Genomic DNA, 16,237 nt, shown 5'->3' with positions numbered 1-16,237 from the left:
CGCCACTGTTTTTATGACAATCTTATTAAATAATCTTTAAAACATCACGACGTGCATGATTCCTTTCAGAAAAGAGAAGGGGGAGGGGCTCACAACGTCATTTGCTTCCAGTTGAGTAGGTCTGCTACAGCAAAACACAAGTTTGAAAGGCACAGAAAATAAAAAGGCAGCATGAGAAAGCAGTGCGCCAGAAGTCATAAGTGATCTGATAAATTACTAGACTTTAACTGTAATTCATTCAACTATTGAGAGAATACATTATCAACGAATCTGTCTATAGGCCACCCCCAGACACAAACTCATGTTTAATCAACTTATACCATGAAATAGCCACACATACTTGGGATCCCAAGTGCTAACTTTAAAAACATACACCCACCATACATTCTGATTCCATCCAAAATTATTCTTTAAATCGCTGCAGTAAGGCGCGCGCGCGCGCGCGCGCGCACACACACACACATTTTAACTTGATGTAAATCTAGCCCTTCTTGTTTAAACACCCCGAAGAATTAATGCCTCAAGATGCTCTCCTCTTCTTCAGATCCTAAAAGAAACTCGAAAAGAAGCAAATGGAGTTCAGAATGAAGAAAAAGGCAAGGGAACACAGGAGAATACAACCGAGACCCTCTCAGAGACTCATTTTATTCTTGGAAAATGTCATCTCCATTCCTTCCCGGAGCCCAAAGGCCAGGCACCACTGGCGCAATATCATCCACAACCAAAGCGCCCAAGAGTTGCCAACTAATCTCCCAAGGTGTTCCCCAACCTCCTCACCTCATCAGCGCTCAGCTCCTCCATCGCTTTCCTCTTAATGGTGAAAGGCGTTAGAGAGAGATCCTTCTGTTCTTGAGACCAGGGCGGGAGGAGAGTGGAAGGTGTCTATCGGGCTGTCTGGTCCCCCCGAATGGGGGAGGTTTCAGAATTGCATAGTCAGAGGTTAAAAAATAAGAACACGAGAGGCACTGAACTGCCTTGGCTTCGGTCACTCCAATCGCCCCAAAGACTTCTACAGCTGCTTGTGCCCTGAGCACCCTCCTTTGGCGGCCACCGCTGCTGCTACAGGGCTATCTTAAGGCGCCACTTATTACCCTCTGCTTCCCAGGTTACCCAGACTGGCGAGCTCGGTCTCCAGCGCGTCTCGTGCCCCGAGCCTGCAGTGTCTTCGCGGAGGTGGCGCGGCAGCTGCGCTTTCTCCAGCAGATCCTGCTCTCCTTCCTACCCTTGGCCCCTGGCGGGAACTGTTCGACTGCAGAGTGGATGCCCGAGGTAAGGCGACCCCAGAGCCACCCAGGCAGAGCCCAGCACTGATGAGGGAAGCCCCTCCCCTCCCAAATCAAGCCGGCCACGCCCCGCCTCCACGCTGGCGCCCGGGCAGGGGGGAGGGGGAGGACGGGACCCGCGATGCTCTGGCTGGAACAGTAAATCCTCCTACCCCTCCACCCCTACTCTTACCCCCTCGCCCCACCAAGTATTATTCATCAAAACAACAGGGCGGCCATCTTTGAAAGGGATCACGTGACCCCGCCGGGGAGGCGGGGCTTCTGGCCCCAAGACGAGGCAGCCAATGGGCCGCTGGCGTCGCGCCGCCGATTTCCTCTCGCCGGCGTCTCCCTCCGCCCCCGCGGGGCCCCTCCCCCGCGCAGCGCGGGGCGGGGGGAGGGGCGAGCGGGGCGGCGGGTGGGCGGCGCGCGGGGGGCGGGGCGGCGGTGCCATGGCGACGGCGCGGGGGCCGCGGGGCGGCGGGCCGGGCCCGGGTGGTCCCGGTAGGGCCTCGGGCGGGCGGCGGCGGCGAGGCGCGCGGAAGGGCGCCCCGAGGGGACCCGCACCCGCGGCGCCCCCGCTGCCCCGGCGCCCCGCGGACACCCCAACTCCCCGGGGCTGCGCCCCTTGGAAGGAAAGAACCGGGAAACCGTCTGTCAGGGACGGGCGTGCCCGGCCGCGGGACCAGCGGCCCCGGCGCCGCCTCGCTCCCTGCGGCCTGAGGCGAGGCGGCTCCTGCCCGAAAGCCGGGCGAAAACTGGGAAACAGAAGCGGATGCGGGGCCCAGAGAACTTGGGGGCGCGCGCTCGTCCCGGGGGGGGCGGCGTCCCGAGCCCCGGGGCGCGCGGGCAGGAGCGGCCGCGGGCTCCTCGTGGTGGTCCCTGTGAGGGAGCGGGCAGGGCCGCGGGTCCGAAGCTCCTGCGGTGTGTTGCTCGTGATGAACGGATGCACGTGCCTGCTGTGAAATGATTACCCCGAAAGTTGGGTTAACACACGCTTTTAAATGTCTTGTGACGAGAACTTTTAAGATCTGCTCTCAGAGACTTCCAAGCACTGAAGCCCGTGTTAGCTGGTCGCCTTCCTCCACGTTACAGCCCCAGGACGAATTCATCTTGCAACTGGGAGTTTGTGCCTTTTGCTCGCTGGTACCCCTGTCTCTCACTCTATAAATATTTTATAATATACAAATCCAAATTGAGCAGCCAAAGTATCAGAAAGTCCAGATTTTGGCCACATGCAAAGAACACACTGTATTGGACGGCTTACTACACTACAACCCAGAAGACTGCATTCCAGAATTATGTTACTTTTCTTTTCTTTTCTTTTCTTTTTTTTTGTTTCAGGCTTAAAATAGTAACTTGACAGTTAGATATGTAAGGAATTTGTGAGTAAAATTAGACCACCGCAGGCTTTGCACATTATCTGCTCTCCAGGAAAGGAATTCTGTGGAAGTCAGAATTTGGACTCCTGGTGACATTAATACATTCACATCTTCTTGTTTTTTTAACATTGTGATTATCATATAATTCATATACTGTTCAATTCGCCCACTTGAAGTGTGCAGTGGTTTTAGTGTATTCACACAGTCGTTCAACCATCATCACTGATACCAGAACTTTTTCATGACCCCGTAAAGGACCTTACTATAAACAGTCACTGCCCACTCTCCCCTCCTCTCCCTCTGGGCAATCGCTAATCTATGTTCTGTCTCTATGGATTTGCCTACTCTGGACATTTTGAATTAGTAGTAGGAGCCTAAACTATGTGGCTTTTGTGTCTAGCTGCTTTCACTTAATTTATGTTCTCAAGATCTATCCACGTGGAGGTATATGTCAGTTCTTCATTTCTTCAATGCCAAATAATACTCCCTTGTGTGGATATACCACATCTTGCTTCTCCATTCATCAGTTCAGAAACATTGTGTTGTTGTCACCTTTTGGTTATTACGAATAATGCTGCTATAAACATTGGTGTATATATGGATATATGTTATATATATGTAACATATATATATGTTTTTGTGTGCACATTTTCATTTCTCTTGGGTATTTACCCAGAAGGAGAATTACTGTGTGATATATTCAACTTTCTGAGCAACTAACAAACTGTATTCAAGCAGCTGTAGCATTTTACATTCCACCAGCAATGCCTGAGGCTCCAATTCTCTACAGTTTCCACAGCACCTGTTATTGTCTTTTTTTATTATGGCCACACTAGTAGATGTGAAATGGTATCTTATTGTGGTTTTGCTCTTCATTTCTCTAACCGTAATGATGTTGAGCATCTTTGCCTCTACTAACCACTTACATCTTTTTTTTTTTTTAAGGTTTATTTATTTATCACACAAAAACTGAGGCATAGGCCAGAGGTGGGGGGGGGGCAGTAGGGAGGGAGCGGTGAGAGGATTCACCAGAGACAGAGTGGGGAGCAGAACAGGCGGATCTACTGAAATCCACTGCTGAGGGGAGCAGTGGGGAGACAGGAGAAGTCTGCTACGCCATGTGGGTCAGCTCCCTGGCCCGCAGGGATCAAATTGGTGCTGCAGTGGCTGGTGATAGCTTGATAACGCTGTGTCTTTAACCCCTGCACCACCAGGGAGCCCCATTCACATCTCTACTTTGACAGAATCCTTTATTCATCTCTTACTTGAGTTATTTTTCTTTTTATGGTTATCAGCGTTCTTTATATATTATGGATACCAGTGTCTTATCAGATATGTAATTTGCAAATATTGTTCCCATTCTGTGGGTTGCCTTTTCATTTTCTTGATGGTAACATTTGCAACACAAAATGTTTTATTTTCAGAGCATCCTGCTTATTTTGTCTTTTGTCACTAGCGCTTTTGATTAACGCATGACCATTTGCCCGGCATGTTTAATATTTGTCTTAGTCATTTGGGCTATTGTGGGGCTTATCAACCCCAGAAATGTATTTCTCAGGTCTGGAGGTTGGTTCTGTGCCAGGACCTGCTTTTGTTTTATATCATTTCACTCAAAGTCACAGTTTTAAAAAAACCTATCTGTGATGTCAAATAATGTTAAATGTTTACTGTATTTATTGGCTTCCAGATTTTCCTTTTGCCTCACTGGAAGCTCTTTCCTGGGTTCATTTGCTGCCTCTTCTGCCCCACCTTTAAATATTGTGGTGCTTCAGGGCTCCGTGCTGAGCCCTGTTCTCGTCAGCACTCCTCCCCTGGGTGAGCTTGTCCAGATCCCCACAGAGCATTTATTATGTGCCTACTGCCAAGTCTCTATCTGTAGCCAAGATCTCTTCCCTGAGTTCCAGACTTTTATGTCTAACTGCTTAATTGATAATTGTACTTGGCTGCCTAATAGTTTGCCTCCATAAATGGCCCCCTCCTTCCAGAGCAAATGTCATCATTTAGCCATCCAGTTCCCCAACCCAACAACCTTGGCATCATCCTCAACTCCTCTTGCCCCACAGAGTCAGCAAAGTAGGGTCACTTTTACTCCAAATAGTTATGAACTTCTCATTCTCTTCTTTCCAACACCTCTGCAACCTTGAATTCAAGCTACTATCACCATCTCTTGTCTAGGTTGCTTCCCTGGTCCTGCTCTGCTCCCATCCCTTTTCAATCTAGTCTTCAGAAAGTAGTCAGAGGAACCGTCTTAAAACACCAATCAGAGCACACCATTCACCCATTGAAAATCCCATTGATATCCCATTATTCATTGGATAAAACTCAAGCTCCTTATCAGGACCTATAAGATCCTATAGCATTTGGGGGCCTCCCTAGTGATGCAAGGGGTTAAGATGCAGCACTGTGAAGCTGTCCGCAGCCACTGCAGCATGAGTTCCATCCCCAGCCAGGGAGCTGACCCACATGGTGCAGCAGACCTCTCCTGTCTCACCTGCTGCTCCCCTCAGCAGTGTATTTCAGTACATCTGCCTGATCTGCTCTCCACTCTGTCCCTGATGAATCCTCTCTAATTCCTTCTTCAGGCCTTAGCTCATATGCCAAACCCTTATTTGTGCATTAATTCATTTAACAAAAAATTTTTTTTAAAGATTTATTTATTAAATTTATTTTATTTATTTTTATAGAGGCTTGTTTTTATTTTTTTTTTTGTTTGTTTTGTTTGTTTTGTTTATACAAGCACTGGGTAGAGTCAGAAGCGCGGGAGGGTGAGAGAATTCACCAGAGCCAGAGCAGGGAACAGAACAGGCAGACTGATGGAGAAGTACACTGCTGAGGGGAGCAGCGGGTGGCAGGAGAGGTCTGCGGGCAATGTGGGACCCTCCTCCGGTGGCCGGGGAGCAGCTGGGGATCGAAAACCGGCGCCGCAGAGGCCGCGGGCAGCTTCGCAACCCAGCGCTCAACCGCTGCGCCACCGGGGAGGCCCAAGATTTATTTATTTATTTCTACAAGCACTGGTTACAGTCAGAAGCGCGGGAGGGTGAGAGAATTCACCAGCGCCAGAGAGGGAGCAGAGCAGGCAGAAAGGACCGAAGTACACTGCTGAGGGGAGCAGCCGGGGATCGAACTGGCACCGCAGAGGCTGTGGGCAGCTTCGCAACCCAGCGCTCAACCTCTGCGCCACCGGGGAGGCCCCATTTAACAAAATTTAACAGAGCACTTGGCATCTGAGGCACTGTTCTAGATGCCGAGGACACAATGTGGGTGTTTGGGTCCTCCAAGAAGCAGATACCCAGGTAGAATTAGACCTGGAAGAGAGAAGTGGGGGAAATGCGCTGGATGAAGGTTAAAAGAGAAGGTGGGAGGAGCCTCCAGACTTGGCACAGGTCTGCCCCTGGGGACAAGTGGGAGAGGGGGAAGGTGCATTGGCTAGAAAGGATCTCAGTCTGCCAGGCTGTTCTAAGAAAATTTTTGAGCAAACTAATGAGTGTCCTCTAGTGAAAGCTGCCAGTAGAAAAGCCCCACCTCCAGCAGGAGTGTCCCTGAACTGGTAATGGTTGCCTGTGAGAGCTGCCCCGAGGGTGTGGACCCCTCATCAACCCCGGTGTGTGCAGAGGGACAACGCCTGGCTGCATCAGCCCGCCACACTCCCCTCAGCGGGATCCTGGTTTTCACGCAGCCGCTTCATCTTAGGAGCAAACATCTATATCCTGTTCCTTATTTTTTCATAGAAGGAAGAGAACGTGAACACCATTTCCAGCTTCACGCTACCATCTCTCTCTTTCTTCCCCAGGGTGGAAGCAGTGACTGAGGTGATGGCTGTACTTGGAAGTAGGAACTGACTATTCCAGACTCAGAGCATCTGCTTTTCTCTCTGATACCCCACCTGCTCCCCTGCTTCCAGGGAGCAGAAACCTGGTCTACTCTCCTGGCTGAAATAAGCTAACAGAGGCAGGCTTTGTCCCATGGGGAAGCTGTGGAGGTCCAGCTGCGCCTCTGTGTTTTTTTTTTAATATTTATTTATGCATAAGGTCAGAGGTGTGGTAGGTGAGAGGATTCACCAGAGACTGAGTGAGGAGCAGAACAGGTGGATCTACTGAAATCCACTGCTGAGGGGAGGAGCGGGGAGACAGGAGAGGTCTGCTGTGCCATGTGGGTCACCTCCCTGGCCGAGGATTGAACTCATACTGTAGTGACTGTGGAGAGCTTCATAGTGCTGAGACTTAACCCCTTGCACCACCAGGGAGCAGTGTCTCTGACTAGCTGAGTATAAGTATTTCTAATTTAAGGGTGACGTATTAGTTCCTTTTGTTAGTAGTAAAGATTTTTTTTAAATCTCCACTTTTCTGTCCCCTAGGACATATTTCTGAACAGGTTCTGAATGATGAACTTCCAACCCCACTTCCACCTATGAACTAGATAGACAAGTTCCATGTTCATGGGATTTACATGCTCATCGTGGGCTGGGCCTCTTGACCACTCTCTCCACAGTCATGATCCCTTCTCCATCATGCATTTATATTCCCTATTCAGTTCTTTCATGACACCTATCCAAATCTGAAATAACTGCATGTGTTTGTCCACTTGTTTATCGCCCTTCCACACTCCAACCACAAGACAATGTAAACGCTTTGAGGTCAGAGACCTGGTCTGTCCTGCTTATTGCTAACCCCCCCCCCATACCTCTAAAAGTACATAATGGTTAAAAAAAAATATTTATTGAGAACTGATTAGAGAGAAGGGTGTAGAGGTGGAATAAGCCAAAGCAAAAATTCCTGCCCTCATGGAGCTTACAGTTTACCTGGGGTGGCAGACAAGTAAACTAATGACAGAAATTGGAGAGTATATTTGAAAATGGTAAGTGCTATAGATTAAAATAAATCTAAGAAGGGGAATCAAACTGGACTGGAGATGGTGTTTCTATATTAAATAGGGTGGTCAGCGATGACACCACTGAATAAGTAACAGACCTGAAGGGAGTCAGAGGTGAGCCGGGTGGACGTCAGTGGGAGGGCAGTAGAAGCAGAGGGAAAAGAAGGCCTTGAGCCAGAAATAGACCTGGCCAGTGGCCAGCACGGCAAAAGCAGAGTGAGTATCAGGGAAGCTAGAAGGTGATATCTGTGGGGTTTTTTTTTAATCTGAGATGGGAGCTGCTGGAGAGTTTTGAACAGTGGAATAGCCTGATCTCTCTTGTTTGTCTTCAAAGGCTTGCTCTGATAGCTATGTTGAAAATAAACAGCAGGGGAGCAAGAGAGAAAGCACAGAGACCAATCAGGTGAGAAGTGCACTGATCCTAGGTGTGGGGGCTCCAACAAACGTGGCAGCAGTGAAAGGAGGGCGTTATGGGTGGATTCTGGATATATTTTTGAAGGAAAAGGAGTATAAGAATGAAAAAAGAAAGAAGCATGACTACACCTATTAAAAGGATGACAATGACATTCACTGGAATGGGAAGGAATATGGGCAGAGTAGACTTTGAGGAAAAGATAAAGAGCTTAGTTCTGGGTGTGCTGGTTGAGATAGCTAATAAACCCTGGCAAACATATCTGGTCTAGATATACAGGTCTGGAGTTTAGGGGAGATATTTAGACTAGAGACAGCAGTTGGGCATCTCTGGTGTGTAGATGAGATTTAAAATCATGAGATGGGGTAAGATCACCAAAGGAGTGATGATAGCAAGTGAAGGGATCTCTATTTTTTTTAAAGATTTATTTATTTATGCATACAAGAACTGGGTACAGGCCAGAGATACAGGGGTCATAGGATTCACCAGAGACAGAGTGGGGAGCAGATCAGGCAGACTGAGTGAAACACACTGCTGAGGGGAGCAGCGGGCGAGACAGGAGAGGTCAACTTCGCCATGTGGGTAGCTCCCTGGTTGGGACAGCTTCATAGGTTGTGTCTTAACCGCTTGTGCCACCAGGGAGGCCCGAGAAGGGCTCTTTAAACTGAGTCCTGGAGCCTGCAACATTAAGAAGCAAGGAGAGCTGAAGGAATCAGCCAGAGAGATTTGACAAGGGCTGGCTTTGGAGTTGGAGGAAAACAAGGAGACTGTTAAGTCAAGAACAAAGTGTTTAAAGAAAGGGGATGATCAACGGTTTCAATTGCTGCTGAGACATCGTGTAAGATGAGGACTGAGACTGTCCACTGACTTTAGGCACCACAGTTCTTTGGTGACCTTGAGAGCAGATCTGGAAGAGTATGGTGCAGGAACATGATCCAAGTGTGCTTAAGGAAGATGCAAGTTTAGAAAATTCTCCCAAGAAGTTTTGTGGTAGAAGAACAGCAAAATGGGACAGTAACTGGAGGGAGAAGTGGGATAAAAGTGTTTTGTTTTTAAGATTGGATGAAATAGGGGCCTCCCCAGTGGCGCAGCGGTTGAGCGCTGGGTTGAGAAGCTGCCCGCAGCCTCTGCAGCGCCGGTTCGATCCCCGGCTGCTCCCCGGCCACTGGAGGAGGGTCCCGCATGGCGCGCAGACCTCTCCTGCCACCCGCTGCTCCCCTCAGCAGTGTACCTCGGTCCTTCTGCCTGCTCTGCTCCCCGCTCTGGCTCTGGTGAATTCTCTCACCCTCCCGCACTTCTGACTGTACCCAGGGCTTGTATAAATAAATAAATAAATCTTTAAAAAAAAAAAAAAGATTGAATGAAATAGGACCTCCCTGGTGGCACAGGGTTAAAGTCTCAGTACTATCAAACGTGATCACCAGTCACTGCAACCTGAGTTCGATCCCCGGCCAGGTAGATACCCACATGGCGCAGCAGACCTCTCCTGACTTCCCCACGGCTTCCCTCAGCAGTGTATTTCAGTAGATCTGCCTGTTCTGCTCCCCACTCTGTCTCTGGTGAATCATCTCACCCCCCTGCACCTCTGGCCTACACCCCAGTTCTTGTATGCATAAATAAAATAATTCTTTTTAAAAAAAAACACAAATAATCCCTGGAACTAACATAACATCTCTAAAAGTTAACTACTTAAAATGCATCTCTCTGGATTTAGGATTTGTAATTCCTCTTGCTTGGAGTCAAATTTTATTTCTGTTGGGATCGTATCATTTTGCCTCACATCTGGGGTTGTTTGATGCACTGAGCAGATGTGGCTGCCAAAGCCAGGAAGGAAAACCAGTGCTGCTGACTCAATCTCCAATATGTTCACATAGTCGGTAACCACGTAATAAAACCCCGCCACAGGCAAAGCACTGTGCACGAAAGATGAACCTGTTAATCAAGACACACGACTATTATTCTACCTATGTACACTTAGAGTCAAGAGAGAGATAAAATACACACAGAAATATAACCTGATGCATAATGTTTTTTTTTATTTATGCATACAAGAACTGGGGTGTAAGCCAGAGGTGGGGGTGGTGGTGGTGAGAGGATTCACCACAAAGAGTGGGGAGCAAAACAGGTAGATCCACTGAAACACACTGCTGAGGGGAGCAGCGGGCAAGACAGGAGAGGTCTGTGCCATGTGGGTAGCTCCCTGGCCCGCTGGAAATGGAACTTGGGCTGTCATCGAACTCATGATAGCTTGATAGTGCTGTCTTTAACCCCTGCACCACCAGGGAGACCCCTAATGGATGTTAAGAGCCACCAAAGAAACTCAAGTCAAGTGCCAGAAGCATCCAAAGAAAAACAGATTATGACTTCTGGTGTAGAGGACATAGCTTTGAGTCGCTGACACAGCAATGGTTCTGAAGGAAATCTCCCAACAGCCTTCTCTACAGGCCTCGACTTATATCAGTATTTCCATGGATTTAAAAACCTGCTAGTTCATTTTTATAATCCTCTAAAAAGCAGGAACATGTTCACCCCACTTTTATTTTGCAGCCAAATGGACTCTTTTTAAGTGTTTTCCCATTTATATTTTACTTAAAATTTAATTTTAGAAGTTTCGTGGTTAGTTTTGTCTCTTTTTCTGGTTAAGATGGTTTTATTTCCATCTTCAACACTAGCAGAGTCCAAACCACTGACTATGCGCATATATTGCAGTACAAATATAACAACGACAGGTTTGAACTATGTCTCTTGAGGGAGAGAGGGGGAGCTTACAGCAACCTTCTCCTATTTTGCAGTATCTCAATAATAGAAACCACTTTCCCCCAACTTAATTTAGCCTGAAGTAATACAACCTTGTGATGGACCATTTGTCTTTAAGCACTGAGAGATTTGGGCTGCAGGGTGTCCTGACGCCTGACGAGAGGTGTTAGAACATAACAAAAGGGCGTTTCCACCCAGCCTGGATGGAATTAATGGCAACGCTGTCCAGTCAGAGGCTGACGCTGCTGCTCGCACCAAGTTCTCAGTCCCACCCTCCTTGACTCCAAGTAGAAAATTAGTACTTTCTTGCAGCCCAACTGGAAGGCAGCCACAGTCAAACAGTCAGAATGAAGAACAAAAACGACGTTCTTTTCACAGGGACACTCCCTCAGCCCTGTTTGAAGTGACTCTCCAGCCCCTGCTTCTTCAGCGGGTGAGGGTGGGGTGCGCTAGCACGGCCAGAGGAGCCCCCAAGCCTCCTGGAAGAGGTTTCACAAGGAGAGGCTGAGGTTTGGCGTGAAGCCCTCTGAGGAAGGAGGCGGGTAGAGGCGAGGCCTCCTCCTGCCTGGGGGCCCTAGCCCTGCACTGTGAGGGTCACGCCACCCGTCACCTCCTCCAGGACCCAAGGGTTCAGCACCTGTGGAGCTGAGCCAGGGTATTATGTGGGCCCAGGGAGGCCAGGCCGCAGGACTTTGCAATCAAACGTAAGCAGCAGCGAGACGCACAAAGGCCAAAAGACGCGTCAGCAGGCAGGGAGAGTGGGGAAGTCAAGGCCCCGCCAAACGCACGCCGGCCGAGTTCTCTGAAGCACGAGGCGGCCATGGGGCGGCAGCATGCCTGAGGGTGTCTGGCAAGGCCAGAAGGGCCGCCACCACTTCCCGCGGACATTAGGTGGCTGGAACCATGGACCAGAGGGCCTGTGGTCAACACGGATGGATTTAATTAAAAGGGGGGGAAACCCATCCACCAGCCTGTTGTATTTACCTGCATAGCAGCACCCAGTGAAGAACTCAGGGCCAGTGTAAAGTTTCTGAGAAGAGGTGTGAGCGAGGCAGGGAGGGACAGGCTCTGCTCCACAGGCCACATGGGCCTCTCAGGGGATGTTGACAGCTGCATCTCCTGGGCAGCTGCAAAACGGGCCCAGAACAGGCCTTTCTGCCCATGGTGTTCTCAGCAACCTGGGGTTGCCCAGCAGAGGCTCTGGCAGTTAGCAGAAATCCCTGGGCATTAGTGTTAAGATGCAGGTGGGGCCATCGAGATCCCAAGGGAAGAAAAGGAATCCAGAGGCAGCTGTTTCCAGGATGGCCCCATCATGCCCAGGACGGAAGGGCGACATCTGACTGGGTCCCGTGGTGGGTAGATGCCTGGCACCAGGCCGACCTGCCCATGCCCTGACCAGGGCCAGGTCCTTCACCACACAGACAGTAAGAAGCTGGGACAAGCTTTCCACATGGGGAAAATCCTTGGCAAATGTGCTGGTTCTGGCAAGCACTGATACCATGACTCCAACGTTCCTTTTTTTAATTTCCCTTGAAAACAGTGCAGTCTCTTTATTGTAATGAAGTTACCACTTTTTTCCTGGCAATTTCAAATAGTTTTCTTAGTTGATTTACATTCATGTGTTTGAGTAGAAAGCTGCAGTTCTGTATTTAATATTTGGAATGTATACTTGCTTATTCCTTTTTTAAAAGATTTATTTATTTATGCATACAAGAACTGGGGTGTAAGCCAGAGGTGCAGGGGGTGAGAGGATTCACCAGAGAGAGTAGGGAGCAGAACAGGCAGATCTACTGAAATACACTGCTGAGAGGAGCAGTGGGGAGGCAGGAAAGGTCTGCTGTACCATGTGGGTTGCTTCCTGGCCGGCTGGGGATTGAACTCATGCTGCAGTGACTAGAGGTAGCTTGATAGCACTGTCTTTAGCCGCTGCGCCAGCAGGGAGGCCCACTTCACTTGTCTAACTAGAGATGCTATCCAACATCACTCAGTGTATAGGAAAACAGGAATACTTACACAGGATGGAAGAGCTAAGATAGCACAATGGTAAATAACTTGAGCTTTAGAATCAGATAGACTTTAAGCAAATTGTTTAGCTTCTCATTCACTTTCTCAGCCTAAAATTTGGATAATATTGACCTGACTGTGTTATCATAAAACATAGCCATAGGGACTCCTTGCAATGCAAGTAATAAAATCCAACTGACACTTATTTAGACACTAAATCATCCGACTTGAAGAAAAAGGGGGAAGAGGAAAAAGTGGGAAACAGAGGAAGAATGAAATTTCTTCCTACCATCATTAAATAAGTCTTCTTCATTCTGATTGGGCCAGTTGGGCTCTCACTACCTGGCCCCAAAACAATCACTATGGATATGAGAATTGCCTCAGCCTTGGCTATTCCAATCAGGAGCCACACACAGAACAAAGCAGGTAGCAGGGATAACATTCCCTTCTAAGCATGTAGCAGGGATAACATAGGAAGAGGATTAAATGGGTGTTAGGCACACTGGGACCCCAGAAAAGACTGTCTCCTAAGGCTGCACCCCGGGATCTTGGCCACCATGGAAATGGTGGAGGATAATGAAAAGAGAGATTGGAGCTATGTAATTTCCATAAGAAGGGGGTGGTTCCAGGTTCCCTGCCCCACCTAGTGAAGGGTGGAGCTGAGTGGGCGAGGGGAGGCTGGAGAGACGACTTGCAAGAAGGCACTTGGAGGTGGCACATGGAGTAGAGACATGTTGGGCACCCCAGAGCCCCCAAACCTGCCTACTCTAAATGGGTTCTGCCATCTGCTGCATCAACACAAAATGCATGAGACTTTAATGAAAAGGAACTTTAATACAATTAGTAAACAACACAGGAAAGGCAAAGGATATAGTTTCTAAATCAAGCCCCCAAAGTTACCCATCCCGTTGTGGGTAAAAGTCCACCCAAGCAGGATTGGCCCAGAGCAAGGCCCCAAACCTGCCACAAGTCGAAAGCATCTTCCAGTGGGGACCCACAGAAAAGGGTCAGAAACAACCAGACAAGTCCGGGAGGAAAAAAGCAAAATTGAAATCAAGACAAAAACCACCACTGTCACCTCCCCACAGGTGTGTCACCCAGTCCACTATCAAAAGGCAAGTGTAGTTTCTTCACGTGTCTCTCGGCTCCATGTGCCTCCTTCAGGTCTTCTTCTGGCTCCATCCTACTTCCTTCCTTCCTCAGTCTCCTCTGCAGCTTCTTCTCTCCTTGCTCAGCTCTACCCTCCCTTGGGTGGGGCAGGGAATCTGGAACCTCCCCCTTTCCTGGGCACCACCCTGTTACAATGTGAAGAAAGCCTGCTTGCTTCTCAGCTTTAGATATGTCCCCAGGGACTTGGGGGACATGGAAGGAGACATGTGGAATTAAGACATGAAGAGATACTTGGAAGAGATGTGGGTGACCCATGGGGAGGCTGACAATGGCAGCCTTTAACTGGATTTGTACTTTGATTTTGTTCCTTTCATCCCAGACTTACCTGGTCCCTTCTGTCCTTTTCCTGTGGTTCCCTGCCAGAGGGTGCCTTAGACTTATGGCAAGCTTTAGGCCTCAGTGGCCCCACTTAGGGTAACTTTGGGTGTTTCACTGGGAAACTATCATACCTTCTCTCTCTATGCACAGTAATCCTATCAACATTCTCTGCTATTAAAAGTCTTACACATTAGGTCACTTCTGCTGGCAGCCCTAGATGTCAGTGCCAGTGCATGCAATGGTGGTGCGGTTCGATTTTATTTTTTAAACATTTATTTTATTTATTTATGCACACAAGAACACCTCCAGGTGCAGGCCAGAGGTGCAGGAGGTGAGAGGATTCACCAGAGATAGAGTAGACTGTTGGAGGCGGCCACCCTGCGTAGTAAGCAGAAGGGCCTTGACCCGAGTCTCTAAAGCATGTGAAAACACATGTGTTTCGGAGGAAAACCTCTGAGTGACAGGACTTGGTGTTGAGAGCCTGGAAAGTGACCTGCGTGGAGTCGGGCTTGTACATTTCTACAGCCTGAGAATAATAAAATGGAGAGATCCTGCGCAGTAAGCAGAAGGGCCTTGACCTGAGTCCCTAAGGCATGTGAAAACACATGTGTCTTGGAGGAAAACCTCTGGGTGACAGGACTTGGTGTTGAGAGCCTGGAAGTGAACTGCGTACATCTCCACAGATTGACAACAACAAAATAATGAGCGAACTTCCCAGGCTCAGGCTAGGAGGCGATAAGATTATGTGTGTGAGAACTACCCCCCTGGTATCCTACTGTCTGAAGTAAATAGATAATAGTAAGAAAATAGACTAATCATTCATAAGTGTTATCATTATGTGGTATGCTTTGATGTTACACCTGCTACAATTAAAATAGTATATAATAAGCACTAAGACAATAAAGATTTGCTGCATGCTGGACATGACAGTCCCCCATGTCTGATTTCCTTCACCGTCGCGGGTTAGGACTCACTAGAAGTCCACAGTAGAGAGCAGAACAGGCAGATCTACTGAAATACACTGCTGAGGGGAGCATGGGGAGACAGGAGAGATCTGATGCACCATGTGGGTCAGCTCCCTGGCCAGGGACTGAACTCACACTGCAGTGGCTGGCAGTAGCTTCATAGGGCTGAGACTTAACTACTGTGCCACCAGGGAGGCCCATCGAGGTTTGATTTTAAAGTTGGGTATAAGTGCTCTATCGTGAGCCAGGGAGACTGACTTTTTTTTTTTTTTATTTATCTTTTACATCATTTTTCATTTTTGCATAATGTATGCTTTTTTATCTTGGTTATAGTCACCATACAATTCCCACCCCCCTTATTTTGACCGTAATCCCTCCTAGCCACCCCCCTACAAGACTGACTTTTATCTGCATTACTACATGGGTCAAACAGGCAAGTCTGGTCACGAGTTTCTGGAATTTGACTTTTGATCTGACAAGGAATTGAGATATACCAACAGCAGCAATGATAAAACGTCATGATCAGAAAAGGCTCTGCACACTCAAGTGTGATGGAGGAACCAGGATCAGTGAAATTACAAAAGAGGATGATGCTTTGTGGCCACCTCCTGGCCAGGAGTGGGGGGGGACCCAGCAGGAGGTCCCCTGACTGATGTCAACCAGTCAAGGAGCCAGGGGCATACAAGTATTTTATGATCTTGTCCAGGACCTGAAGCATTTGGCCTTGAGTCTTATCAGATTACACTTCAAGATTAAGGCAATCTGAACTGAATATTGGTGTGGACACAAGGGCAAGGGCGGTGAGAGTAGCTGTTTTTAATTGCCATTATCAGAAAAAACATTTTTAAAGATTTATTTATTTATTTATACAAGAACCGGGGTACAGGCCAGATGCAAGGGAGGGTGAGAGGATTCACCAGAAACAGAGTGGGGAACAGAACAGGCAGACTGTTCTGAGGGGAGCAGCGGGCGAGACAGGAGAGGTCTGCTGCGCCATGTGGGACCCTCGCCCTCGCTGGCCAGCCTGGATTGAACTGGTGCTGCAGAGGCTGCAGACAGCTTCATAGCACGGTGCTCAACCGCCTGCGCCACCAGGGG

The 16,237-nt window shown here is 48.6% G+C and overlaps 1 protein-coding gene and 1 pseudogene across 2 annotated transcripts in view; one reads left to right on the top strand and one right to left on the bottom strand.

Annotated features, from left to right (window-relative positions):
• UBE4B (ubiquitination factor E4B) overlaps positions 1–1,499 on the bottom strand; it is a 92,470-nt gene extending 90,971 nt beyond the window's left edge. Inside the window, exon 1 of one of the 2 annotated variants that reach the window (XM_037500572.2) lies at positions 778–1,499. In XM_037500572.2, coding sequence (XP_037356469.1) covers positions 778–801 — 24 coding nt within the window. In that variant the 5' untranslated portion in view covers positions 802–1,499. The remainder of the gene's footprint in view (positions 1–777) is intronic. The other variant, XM_037500570.2, reaches the window with a different exon arrangement.
• Positions 908–15,905, top strand: LOC119236018 (protein mago nashi homolog; annotated as a pseudogene).
• Positions 15,906–16,237: the final 332 nt, after the last annotated feature.

This window comes from Talpa occidentalis, unplaced genomic scaffold, assembly GCF_014898055.3.
Source record: "Talpa occidentalis isolate TD23 unplaced genomic scaffold, MPIMG_talOcc4v2.1 talOcc4.9, whole genome shotgun sequence".
NCBI lineage: Eukaryota > Metazoa > Chordata > Mammalia > Eulipotyphla > Talpidae > Talpa > Talpa occidentalis.
The sequence above is the reverse complement of the archived record's forward strand: the minus strand, read 5'-3'. Positions and strand labels throughout refer to the sequence as shown.